Raw genomic sequence first — 13,634 nt, 5'->3', positions numbered from 1 at the left:
ATGAGAGATGACGAGGGCGTGAGTGACTGTTCGGAGGGCCTCTCGCTCCAGGAACGGGCGTAACTGGCGCACAACCCGAAGGTGAGCAAAGGCCCTCCTGGCCACAACTGCCACCTGCTCTGCGAGCAGGAGCCGTGAGTCCAGAACACCCCCCAGATTACGCACCAGGTCTGTCTGGGGCAGTGCCACCCCATCCAGAACTAAAGATGACAATTTCCCAGAAACCAAGGAGCCATCAACCCACAGCCACTCTGTCTTACCAGGGTTCAGCTGAAGCTCTTTGATATTAGCTATAACATGCAGGAAGGACGGCAGTAGCTAACCACTGTCCACTTTGAGGGTTGTACATTCTGGGAAAGTTTCCTACAGAATGCATTATAGGAAGCTAGTCTTGAGGTTATCAAGATGTATAGCACTGAGGCCAACCTACCCTTGTAGAGGAATGGATGGATCCGATGAACCAAGCTAAGTTGGCAATAGATGCTACAAATTACACAGGCTACCTGGCCCTCCGGTAACAAAGAAACCCAGCTTATTGGTATAATAAACCATGAAGAAGAACATATTGCTTTTTTTCAGTTATTGCACACTATTCATTGCTTCCAAAGCACATCTCAATCAAGACTCGTCAGGTGCAAGGGTTTCAAACCGAATCAGTTGACTAAATGATTAAAAGCTAAAATGACTAAAACTATTTAAAAAAAAAACTATCAGAGACATGCTCTAACAGAATTTTTTGTTTTAACAAATGCCAGTAATTAAAATACCGGGAGAAACATTTAAAGAGGCAACCTACAGACTAGTCTAGCTACACTGTTTTAACTTACTTGCTGATGGATAATTAAACAGGCTTTTTCAACAATAATTTTACTGGTTATTTATTTTGCTCACCTGCTGCGCCGTTTCGAGTGAACGGATCCTTTTCCTGTCTATTCTAAAATCATCATCTCCTTCACGGAATGAGGCTTGCTGTTTGGCAGACAGTTTTGAAGCCAGTGTAATTCTTGAGATGGCCTCTGCAACAACAAGACATCAAAAGGAGTCTGCAAAAGGGGAATCAATTTTATAAATATCCTGTTCAATAGAAAAACATAACCAGGGAGTTAAGGAGGGAATAAAAATGGGGGGAAAGGTTATGCTGCTTTAGAGGAACAACAGGTAACCCCAGAGACATAGTGTTCAATTTAGTTGTTTATAGTATGCCACCTCAGGAGGGAAATCTAATAGCTAAGACAAACAAATATGTAAAGCTTGGGCAGACTAAAATAGTTAAATTCCATGCCCTGATCTAAACCAACCCTATCTGTGCTCTAATAGGCAGTTAAAGCTTTTTAAAAACAATTTGGCTTTGAGAGTGTTCACCAGTGACTGCTAGGAAATTTTATATAGTACATCATAGAAGGCTTCACTTCAAAAGGGAAGACATCTCTGGAATACAGATTTATGTACCCATCTCTGTTGAAATAGAAGGTTCTGTATCCATGAAGAACCTCCAGACCAGGTGCATCAACCAATAAGGCAGTCAACCCACACAGACAACCTTGAGAATCTTGCATTTTAAAAGAACCAGAAACTGAGCTTTTTCAGTAGTTGCCCATTATGAAATTCACCCCGCGAAGAGACACGCTACAGCAGCTTTCTAAAAAATTTTTTCCCCAAAATATGGTAGACATGTGGCAGTTACGATAACTGTTTACAAGCTCCTTCCCAATTGAGTTCACCGCTTACAACTCCTGCAAGTTACTCGGATAAGTGCTCCCGCAAAAAAACCATTAGCAGGCATTTTCAGAACCATATAATGGCATGCCATGTTCCTGGGTTTGGCATCTGGCGTGTCTGGGGCTGGCCTATCAATTAGTTTTATTGAAATATTTCTATTGTATTTATATTGATGGTTTTTGTTGCTATTATTGCTGTGGGTTTTTTTTTATCACAGCTGCTGATCGTCTATATATTTTGTAATTTTTGTTGGGGTTTCGTTGTTTGTTTGTTTGTTTTTTAATTTTACAGCTTTCACACATCCGAGACGGGTGGTCATATAAATTGAATAAACAAATAATGAAATTTTCAGGGTTTACAAATAGAATGAAAAAAGTTTAATTTGTTCTATGAGGTTGCAGTCCTGCTCACCTAGCAGTTCGAAAACATGCAAATGTGAGTAGATCAATAGGTACCGCTTCGGCGGGAAGGTAACGGCGTTCCGTGTCATCATGCTGGCCACATGACCCGGAAGTGTCTATGACAACGCCGGCTCTAAGGCTTAGAAACGGAGATGAGCACCGCCCCCTAGAGTCGGACACGACTGGGCTTTACGTCAAGGGAAACCTTTACCTTTACTAAAAGGAAACGAGGCTGTCAAAAAACACGGTGGCTAGACACCATCAAAGCTGACACCAGCCACAGCATGAAACCACTAAAAGAAGCTGTACAAGATCAGACAATGTGGAGAGAGCTGGTCCACAGAGTCACCGAGAATCGGACACGATTGAATGGACAGCATCATCATCAATTAAAATAAACGTTTGTTTCCTGCATTTCAATTGTAATACTGTAAGAGTTATAACTTAATATGCCTCTGTATTCACCCCAATTGAGCAGCTCTTTTCTTTGCTGATAAAGATGCAACTCACTTTATTATAGCTCTTTAAAGAACGCAACACATTTAATTACATGTTTATTTTATTCTTCCTTCACGGAATGATTGCACAGATCACATCCAGTTAGCTACACCTTAGCCTCACCACAATTCTGTGAGGTCGGCTCGGGAAGTGACAGTGTTTTCGAAAACACGTAGGGGTACAAGACACTTTTCTAGAAATCTGTTACAATTCATGCACCACACTGACAGCACAATTATACCTGACATTTTATATCCCTGCTGCAACAATTACGGCTCTTTGTGTATTCATATGCCGCCGCTTCACTGAACGAGGCTTATGTCAAAGTGAAACGCCTTTTGATTTTTTTTTTCTCTTCCACCATCAGCCCACCCCAAATTATTCCCAGTCTGTTTACTATGCCCTCGAACGACCTTGCCATTAGGATCACAATCTTGCTAGTCTGTATGAATTGTTACTAATTTACCAATTTCCCTTTGTCTCATTTCAGGTCATTTCCAACATGACAATTCTGGTAAAACTGCCCTTGAGATACATACATGATGGTTGTGCCCTTAAAAGCGTCTTATATACGACAATACCTCTGTTTCTTGAGCTACTCCCACTGCCTGGGGAGGTCTCTGTTGCACTGCTGGGGAAGAAAGAAGAAGTGTTTGGGCTGCCTCCTTTTGTATCCTGAACGGAGAACTGAGCATGGCACAGGCACTGGCACAGCTTCAAAGCCTCTGTTTTCTTGCATTCCATTGAGCATAAGGCATCAAGCGGTTTTTCTGAAGAGCAGACAAGATTTTTAAAAATAATATTGTGGCAATTTCTTGGCTGTAGTTTTGTTTCTGACCTCTAGGATTGAACAGGTCTAGGAGGCGATGGGGAACCCAAGACCCTCTAGGCCAGTGTTTCTCAACCTTGGCAACTTTAAGATGCGTGGACTTCAACTCCCAGAATTCCCTAGCCAGCCATGCTGGCTGGGGAATTCTGGGAGTTGAAGTCCACGCATCTTCAGTTTGCCAAGGTCGAGAAATATTTATTTATTTATTATTCACATTTCTATCACCGCCTAAAAGGGGGACTCTTAAATATTGCTTTAAACCAGTTTCTCAACCAGGGTTCTGTGGAAGCCTAGGGTTCTGCAAAAAGTCACTATGGGTTCCCTGGGAGATTATGATTTATTTAAAAAATTATTTCAAATTCAGGCAACTTCACATTAAAGAGGTAAGCTTCACTCTTTATTTTTAGTTTAAGAACACTGTTAATGCATATATACAGGTCTATACATGAAACAAATACAATACTTTTGGCCTGTTGGCCAAACTATTGACCTATATTTGAGCCTAAATGTGCAGGGGCTCCCCAAGGCCTGAAAAATATTTCAAGGGTTCCTCCAGGATCAAAAGGTTGATAAAGGCTGCTCTAGACATTGCCCCAAGTCCCTGAAAGGGACCCTGGGAATAATTCAGCAGCAAGAAAGTGAGAGGTGGGTGATTGTTTGCATGCTGGACTGGGCCTTGGAAAAAAATTATCTTGGCCCCTGAAGACTACAAGGGATGTGGACAGGGATTTCAAGACAGTACTAGAGTGGGTGGAGCCAAAAATTGGTCGTTTCGGAAGGCCTTGAGAGAGTTTTTAAGAAGCAAAATGGGTGCCTTAAACTTTGCAGAGCCATCAAAATCAAGTATGTCCTATTGTGCCCCCCAGTGGTAAAAACCTTTGGGGAGAAGATTTAAGGGATATAATAGAAGCTTTAAGCTTCCTGAAAGATTTTTGGTACACATTCCACTTTTCGCCCTTCCTCCCTAAACGTTATCTATCTATCTATCTATCTATCTATCTATCTATCTATCTATCTATCTATCTATCTTGTCCCCGCCCATCTCCTCCCATCGGGGGACTCTGGGCGGTTCTCCAAGGAGTACAAATTTTTAACCAAAATAACATGAAAAATGAGCTACCCATGAATTTGAAAACCGTAAATGGAATGTGTTCTGGAAAACAATATTCACTTATAAAAAATATGGAAACAAATGAAGTTCTTCAGAAAATATTGAATAAACATACTAAAATTTCAAGGGTTGGCTTATCCTCGAGTGGCACATTTTTCATGGTAACTTGGTTAAAAATTCTTGGCTCGGCTTCTCTGTGGATGGGCTTATCTGCAAGCACAGATGATATTTTAAAGATCTGAGAGCTACAGTGATAAAGTCAACGGAACAAAAGCAGGAGACCCGGGTTCTAATCCCCCCACAGCCACAGAAGCCTCCTGGGGGACTTTCCCTCTCAGGCCAGCCTACCTCACGAGGCTGCTGCGTTGAAAACAACAGCTGGAGGAGCACTGTATATGCCGCCCTGCACCCCTGCACAAAAAAGGGGATAAATCTGAAAACCTGGCTTTGATTCCAGGCCTGGGGCTGATGTTTAATATTTGTTCAATGGCCTGTTCTGTGGTGTTCTTTTTGCCATCTATTAGATAATTTTAGCTTGGGCTGCCTGTGTGATTCACTGTCTTTAGCTGTTTCTATGTTCTATGTTTTTCCTAGTTTTGTAGGCCACCCAGGATGCACTGGAGTCGGGCAGCCAAGAAATGTAAAACAATCAATCTAACAAATAAATAAATCTAACAAATGAGTAAGTAAACCATGAGTTAACAGGAAGAGGCCAGAAGCAGAGTCCTTGATGGCACCTTCTTACAAGCAGACCCCCCCTAGGTCTCACCATAGAGTGCCTGCTGCCAAGCCAACGTAGAGCAGAGCAAAGCCAAGCTTTTTCCACTTCCGGTTGGACTCTCCAACAGGCAGTGCTGCTTGGAGCTGAGCCCCTTCACAATCTGCAAAGAAGGAAATGAATTTTGCCAGCAGAGAAAACAAGCTGCTGCCTTTTTTTTTGTCTGTAAGATGGCAACTAAGAAAATCTAAAGATCTGATTTATCTGTTGCTTTCAACCATTTTCCTAATTTCATTACAAGTAGTCCTCGTTTAGTGACTGACTTGTTTAGTGACCATTCGCAGTTACATCAGTGATGGATAAGTAATGTTGCATCCATCTTCATATTCATGACCTTCACAGGTCTGTAAAGCCAAGGAAAGCTGAAATCAGATCGTAAGCACAGTCACGGTTTCATTTAGTGGCTGCTTTGCTTAATGACCAAGTTTCTGTCCCAATTGTGGTCGCTAAATGAGGACTACCTGTAACAGCAGAATTGAATTAGAAAAATAATGTAAATTGCTATATATTTTAAAACATGGGATTTCAACAGCAAACACAATTTCTACTCAATGAGAAATGCTGGATCCTAACTCCCCAATACTTAAAAATAAAAAGCTTTCCATATATTTATGTTTTACTATCCTTTTCAAAAAGGATGGTAAAACATAAATATAATCAAATTAAAAAATAGATGTTACTTGGAGTATATAAAATTCTTCAACACTATCTATTGCTGTCACTTAACAGGTAGCTGCCATTTAACCACAACATAGACCATCCCTCCCAAATAGCCACATGGGGTAACATATATCGGTAACATCCAGAAGTTTTCTACTCCTGCCGCTGATGTTATTCATGTCATATCAGACATATTATCAGTTCATTCTTCTGTCTAAACTAGAATCTAAATGAGAGTTTCTTAAAATAAGCCCAAATCAAATCCTTGTTTGTTTCAATAATCTACAGTTCTTCTGACATAACGCAAAACTACAGATAGTTTAATGCCCTGCCTTCTCCTTTCAGCCACATCAGGCAATACTGCTCCCAACTTCAGTTTCAAGGTGGGCTCAGCCTGGTTGCCGACAACTTTCACTATTATTTAAAAGTTTTGAATTTAATCCTTTTGCTTTTTTGGAAAAACAACAATCACAACCTTCACCTTTGAGAAGCTGCAAGACAGAGAAAGATCAAGGAAGCTGGAGAAAATCCTTGCTTGCAATTAACTGTAGAAGCTTAAGTGTAACCTTACAATGAACGTCGGAAAACCATTGCTTTACAGACTTACTGCGTTCATCATAGCAAGTTGTGACGGATAAGCCTTACAAGGGAAGAGAATTTTTACTCCCCCAATGGTGTATTCTGATGTTGGTAGTGCCATAATCACATTGACTTTTCAGGACATCCACCTGCAAGAAAAAAGCAGCAGCGTTTTAAATTATGCACCACAATGTTTCAAATGAGAAGCTGAAAATCCCTAATAGAAGGCAGACCAGGAGAAACCATCTGCTTTGCTGCTAAGGGAACTACCAGGGACATGACCGCAAGGACACAAGGAGTCAAGCTTGATTAGAAGAGAATATTATCTTCATACTGCAGGAATACCAGGAAGTGCAGAATTAGAAAAAGATAACTGAAGAGCTGAAAGGATGCCCCGTCCAGCCTCATCCGTCAACTGGGTGACCAGGAGCTACCAAGGGTTTGAGTCACTGCAGTGACAAAACAAACCTGATCTCATGAGCCATTTGATGATTATCAAATCAAATGAATAAAATATACAACACAGAACAAGCGCAAGAGTTTGTCCTTCCAGAAGGAAGTGAATTGAAACCAAAAAGGTCTCATCTGTTGACCAGGAAAGGAACCGCTGCTCCGCTTTCTGCTTTTCTCTTCCCTCCCCAGAATCCATGCATCTGATGAAGGGAACTGCAGCTCATGAAAGCTTGTGCTTTTTAATAAAATTTGTTAGTCGGAAATGGTCCTACCAGAGTTCTTGAGAGTCAGCGTGGGGGAACCCTGGCTCTTCCCAATGAAACCTGCAACATCTGGAACAGGTAGCCTTTCTGTTCTGTAATCTTTACCATGTTGTTGTTTATTCGTTTAGTCACTTGAGACTCTTCATGACTTCATGGACCAGCCCACGCCAGAGCTTCCTGTCGGTCGTCAACTCCCCCAGCTCCCCCAGGGACGAGTCCGTCACCTCTAGAATATCATCCATCCACCTTGCCCTTGGTCGGCCCCTCTTCCTTTTGCCCTCCACTCTCCCCAGCATCAGCATCTTCTCCAGGGTGTCTTCTCATTATGTGGCCAAAGTATTTCAGTTTTGCCTTTAATATCATTCCCTCAAGTGAGCAGTCTGGCCTTATTTCCTGGAGTATGGACTGGTTTGATCTTCTTGCAGTCCAAGGCACTCTCAATCTTTACCATACCACACAAGATATAAACATTGCATTCTACAATCCACAGTGGAGTCCAATTTTTTTTCAACCTTTTAAAACCATCACACTATAATATTAGAATCATTTTTAAAAATCAAATTGTGGATTGCATTTTTTAAAAAAATTGTACTGCACTTTTTAATAAACAGAGTTTGAATAATGTGCCAGCCCCTACATTTCTTCATGATTAAACCACCATCCAAAAAGCCCACGGATGCATCGCAAAAAGCGATCCCAAGAATAGGCTGCAACAAACTGCACAGGCATCCATGTTTGAAATACTCTCTGATGTTAGTTCAGGAGGAATGAAACTCAGAACTGAAGTAGCAATGGATAAGATGAATGCTGAACCCCTTAACAGCTCAGTTTTAAGTTGGTCTGCTCAAAAATAATTCCAACTGAATCAGATGGGACTTACTCCTAAATGTTCTTTTTAATCGGTGATTCTCGGAGACTGCCTGGACAAGTCCCTCCAGTTTTCTTGGCAAGGTTTTTCAGGAGTGGTTTGCCATTGCCTCCTTCCTAGGGCTGAGAGAAAATGACTGGCCCAAGGTCTCCCAGCTGGCTTTGTGCCTAATGCAGGACTAGAACTCACCGTCTCCCAGTTTCTAGCCTGATGCCTTAACCACTACACCAGACTGGCTCTCTCACTCCTAAGTAATTGTGTATAAAATATATCCCAAGACTAAACTCCTAAATATATGTTAGAAGACAATTTTACTGAACTTGATAATAGAGATTCATTGTTCAGGAAAACCACTGACTCTTGGGCCACAACCTACCCTGCTGGGTGTCAGAAAGGGCAGCAAAATCCACTTTTTTCAAGGTATGGGGGTGAGAATGTAGTGAGCTGCTCCCTCTTGCAAGCTGGAGATTAATGAATGTAGCATTTGTTCTCTGGCACTATGTTTTGTATTATATTGCTACTTGTGGTTTGTCCTCTGTACTTTTTAATTTTATATGGTGTTTCAGCTGCTGTGAAATGGTTTCAACTGTAGTGGCATATAAACGCTGTAAGCAGAGAGAGAGAGAAATTGAACGGCCAAGAAGTACCGTGTCAACAAGTTTCCTGCTGCTGCCCAGGAATGAGTGGAGATGACCTTCAAGATCCCTTCCAACTCTGTAGTTGGAAGAAAATGGCAGCTCAGATTTAATCAAAATACTACCAAGATTTAAAGCAGCCTCTGGCAGCTGACAAACCACGTTCTGTGCATACAAACAAAGATAGTTCATTGCTTGGGGACAATGCAAGAAACTTTGCCCCGGGCAGAAATAATCTGTCATTTGTAACAGCCTATCAGGATAAATGGTGAAAAAAACCTGCGTGTGCAGCATGGCTGGAGGCTGAAACAGCTTTTTGGAGGAAGGCCAAGGAGATATGGAGGCATCGGGGGTCAACTAATAGGGACCACATGCATATTTAGGTCTTCATTGATCTAAGACTGGGGCTGGGATCTGAAGCACTTCCTTTGGGAGAGTAAATCACATTGATTCAGTTGCAGAACAACACATGGGGTCTGTGAGAGCACTCGCATCTGCCATCCCCCCCAAAATGTGTAAAGAAGGGAGATAAAATTTAGAATCATGCAATTATGGACTTGAACGTGGAGGACAGGCACGTCCTACCCAGAGCAGAGGGTTATCCAAAGGTAACCGGAAGCGAAGTCCCAAAGGGCTTTTCACAGAATCCCAAAATGGAGGAGCTGGAAAAGATCCACCTGTAGTAGTCCAACTCTCTGCCGTGTGCAGTAAACCCATTCAACCGTTCTTGAGAGATGGCTGCTCAGCCTCTTCCTATAACAGACAGAAGGAATGACCTTGAGGAACAGGAGGAAGAGTCGCAACTGAGGGACCGTCTCATCCCTATTACATCGACCCGCCCGATCTGGTCATGCAGGGAGGGCATGTTACAGACCCCATCTATAAAAGAATTCCATCTAGCGGGGTCTCGGAAGTGTGCCTTCTCTGCAGTGGCCCCCGCCCTTTGGAACATCCTCCCCCAGAGGTCCGACAGGCCCCTTCGCTCCTGGACTTCCAAAAACGACTAAAGACCTGGTTTTGTCTGCAGGCTTGGAATGGGAGGTGAATAATTACGCCTGGGGATGGCTAGCGCCATGAAGTGATCCAGAGGGACCTACCACACTGAAGGTCTGATTAAGATCTCTTCGCCATGTAGATTTTATTATATTTATATTTATATTGTATTTTTAATTGTAATGGTTTTATATTTTAATCTTGTTTTATTGTAAGTCACCCAGAGTTCCCCCATTGGGGAGAGATGGGCGGTGAATAAATTTACAAATAAATAAATAAACAAACAAACTAAGACAATGGTCTGAGAAGAGAAATCTGGGTCCGGGGCAGAACTGTAACCTGAGAAAGCGTCTCAGACAAGACACTCCCTGGTTCTCCTGAAGATAAAGGTGTGGGAGCACATTCACACTTGCAAGATTCTACTACTATAACCTTATACAGGTAGTCCTCACTTAATGACCTTCGTTTAGTGATGGTTCAGACTTCCACAGGTGCTGAAAAAAACAACTTGCAACCGGTGCTCACACTTATGACCGTCACAGCATCCCTGCAGTCACATGATCATGATTTGGGCGCTTGGCAACTGGTTCGCATTTATGACCATCACAGCATCCCATGGTTACGTGATCGCCATTTTCGACCTTCCCTGCTGGCTTCTGGCAAGCAAAGTCAATGGGGAACCGCGTGATTTGCTTAATGACCACATGGTCTGCTTAACAGCTATGGTGATTCACTTAATGACCACTGCAAAAAGGTCATAAAATTGGGTCAGATTAGCTTAATGACCGCTTCACTTAGCAACCAAAATTCCGATCTCAGTTGTGGTCTTAAGTGAGGACTACCTGTAATAAAAGTAGTATTAGCATTCATAATTTTGGTTTCCTGGTCTGGTCTACCTTGAAGGGTTGACACTTCCAAAAACCTGCCGAGATGGAGAAGGATGCTCACCATGACCTGCCAAGCAAAGCCAAAATGTTAGCAGCCCCCTCAAACAAGCCATGTGGAAAACAAATCCCACTCAGGATCACTCTGAAGCGACGACAAACCGGCCAAGTGAAACTGTGCCAGGAAAGAGAGGCAGCTGTGCCGTATATTGTACATTTCTAGTTTCAATTGTGGGGTTAGTGTGTTTGTGGGCCCTCTGTCATGTTCTTTGATGGTTAGGGCTATTTTCTTGTCCAGGCCGTTAAGTTTTTTTTAAATTTATTTTTCTTTGTATGGCCGCCCATCTTAGCAGGTGACTATGGGCGGCAAATAATTTTACATTTTAATTGTTTAAATTGTATATCTGAGATCTTGTAAGGTGACCAGGGTCTTTGGTGTAGCTGCTATTATTATTATTATTATTATTATTATTATTATTATTTGTACACAGAGTCGCTCAGCTGAAGCAGGTTGTAAGTTCCAAAATAAATAATAAATAAACTGTCAGGTGACTCATCCACGTTCAGAATGAAACAGTTGTGATTATTAATAATGTCTCATTCTGATATCGTGATAGTTTCATGGGTTAAAACTTGATCATTATAAATACTACGATTACATTTTAGAACACCTTTTGGATATATAACTCAAGGCGATTTGAATATAATTGAATAGACTGTGAAAAATTAAGATTAAGTAAGTAATGGGGGTTAGGCTGCCTGGACACAGATCTCAGGGATAATTTATTATTTTATTTTTTTTAGGAAAAGGAATCCAGGCGCGCGAGAAAGCAACCTTTATTCCGGGATGGCAGTCCTTTCCAAACAACCCCCCCCTCGAAAATTAAGACTTTTCACTCACGAAACGCTGGAGGGGACTTTTCATTTTCCCCCCTCCGCCCCGCTTTTCGGTCCAACAAAACTCATTTTATGGCGGAGAAACTGAAAGAAGTAAAAGCGAGCGCTCTTTAAAACCACTCCCCCTTGGGAATGGAAGAGTCGAAAGCTACAGCCCCCCCCCGCCAGTCGCGACTTGGACTCGTCTAACGCGCAGGAACCAATCCGCGCCGCTCTTCCCAGCGCGCGCAAGAAGAGTTACCTCAAGATTCCAAGCGCCTCCTCCCTCGCTCTCTTCTACTTCGATCCTTTCTTCCCGCCTCGACTCCGCCCGCCCCCTTCCGGCCTCTCTGCGAATCAGTGGCGAGCTGCACGTCCCAACGAGAGCGGCCCGGTTAGCGTGGCTTCCGGGATCCTTCGGTTGCCTAGATACCGCGCGGCCTAGCCGCCCCTCAGGCTTAGTTACCGAGGCAGACCAGCGCTCCCTTGTCAGGGCGGCGTAAATTCCGCCGGCTGGTCCCAGAATTTGAAAGATTCACATTAAACTGCCGCGAGGAAGACCTCTGACGCAGGACCATGAAGGATAAGGGCCATGTGGATTGTTGGAGACCTAGATCCCTTGACACTGACTTTACAGCGCCTCATGACCTCTGACCTCAAGACGGGCACTGGATTATGGGAAGAGGGCTAAAGATTTATTCCAGAGTTTCTCAACCTTGGCAACTTTAAGAAGTGTGGACTTCAACTCCCAGAATTCCCCAGCCAGCATGCTTTAAGATAGGTGGACTTCAATTCCCAAAATTCCAAAGACGCCAAAGTTATGAAACATTGATTTATGCTACTGCCTGTGCTTGTTCTCTGAGATTGTAATCAGAGGTCCTTTCCTTCTGCCTTTTTTCCCAAACAGCCTGTGCTCTTGGACTATCACGATGCTTTTCTGTAAATAAATATACTTTCCCTTACTGTCATCCTACTGGGCTAATCCTTGCTCAGGTAAGCGTTCAGCTGCCAGGAGCACTCACACAGGCCTCTTCAACCTCCGACCTTAAGATCAGAATGGGAAAAGCAATACTCTTTCCGGTTTGTAGCTGCAAAAATTGGATCTTGAGATCAAGAACATTGATGCTTTTGAATTACGATCTGGAGATGGTTATGGAGAGTACCACGGACTACAAGAAGCATCAACCGTTCAGCTAGGATTCACCCAAAGAGAGGCTGGCTACTAGCGGAGGCAAGGATGAGCAAGCAGAGAATCTTATTTTGGGGATTTATGGAATTACAAAAAAACAACAGAAAGGGTGGATGAGGTGGACAGATGGCGCTTGGAAGAGCTACCAGCTACAACCAGAGATAGTTGAGGTGCCAAGCAATGATCCGTAAAATCACCCGGAATCAAGACTGGGTTGATGTCCCCTGATTAATGTAATTTATAGAAAGTGCATGTTGGCCTTCATTCTTCCAGCCTTCTCCAGTGCAACATCCTGCTGATAGTTTCATGGGTTGAGCTACGTCTGTCATTCTCGGCCAGGGTGGCTCTGCTGAGAAGGGGGCTATAAATGACGTCAACACAATGATAGCCAAGCAGCTTTGTCTAGGAACAGGCTTTTGCAAGGGGGATGTGGTTTTGACACAACTCTTACCACCTGTAAGGTTACGGTGACATCTTGTGGAGAGGAATGGGGTTATTCATTCATTCATTCAATTTATATAGCCACCCATCCCATGCGTGACTCTGGGTGGCTTGCAGAATTAAAACAACACAACACAAAACAAAACTCATATAAACAAACAACGAAACCATTTAAAACAAGTTAAAAGAGTTAAAACAAATTGACCAAAAACATAAAATGCGGGAGAGTGCCAACTAGCAGCTTACAAATAATAAGCTGCCATCTGTCAGGCTCGGGAGCCCTAGGCCATGTCCTCAGGGTCTCCTGAAAGGCCGATACAGTGGAGGCCTTAGGAGGGATGATGTTCCAAATAATTCGGTGTTTTTTTTAATGCTCTTCCCATTAAACTTTTATCAATTACATATTTTTTCTACTGGAACAACCAGGTCAAGTTTACCATGCCATTGGTGACTTACC

The 13,634-nt window shown here is 42.8% G+C and overlaps 1 protein-coding gene across 1 annotated transcript in view; it reads right to left on the bottom strand.

Moving 5' to 3' along the window:
• BRIP1 (BRCA1 interacting helicase 1) overlaps positions 1-6,726 on the bottom strand; it is a 115,977-nt gene extending 109,251 nt beyond the window's left edge. Inside the window, exons 1-4 of the mRNA XM_063296349.1 lie at positions 6,604-6,726; positions 5,328-5,439; positions 3,200-3,388; positions 892-1,016 (exon numbers count right to left, since the gene is read on the bottom strand). Of these exons, the coding sequence (XP_063152419.1) occupies positions 892-1,016; positions 3,200-3,388; positions 5,328-5,439; positions 6,604-6,696 (519 nt within the window). The 5' untranslated portion in view covers positions 6,697-6,726. The remainder of the gene's footprint in view (positions 1-891; positions 1,017-3,199; positions 3,389-5,327; positions 5,440-6,603) is intronic.
• Between the last annotated feature and the right edge of the window lie 6,908 nt (positions 6,727-13,634).

The sequence above is a fragment of the Candoia aspera genome, chromosome 1 (genome assembly GCF_035149785.1).
Source record: "Candoia aspera isolate rCanAsp1 chromosome 1, rCanAsp1.hap2, whole genome shotgun sequence".
NCBI classification, from domain to species: domain Eukaryota; kingdom Metazoa; phylum Chordata; class Lepidosauria; order Squamata; family Boidae; genus Candoia; species Candoia aspera.
This window is presented reverse-complemented; position numbering and strand designations above follow the sequence as displayed.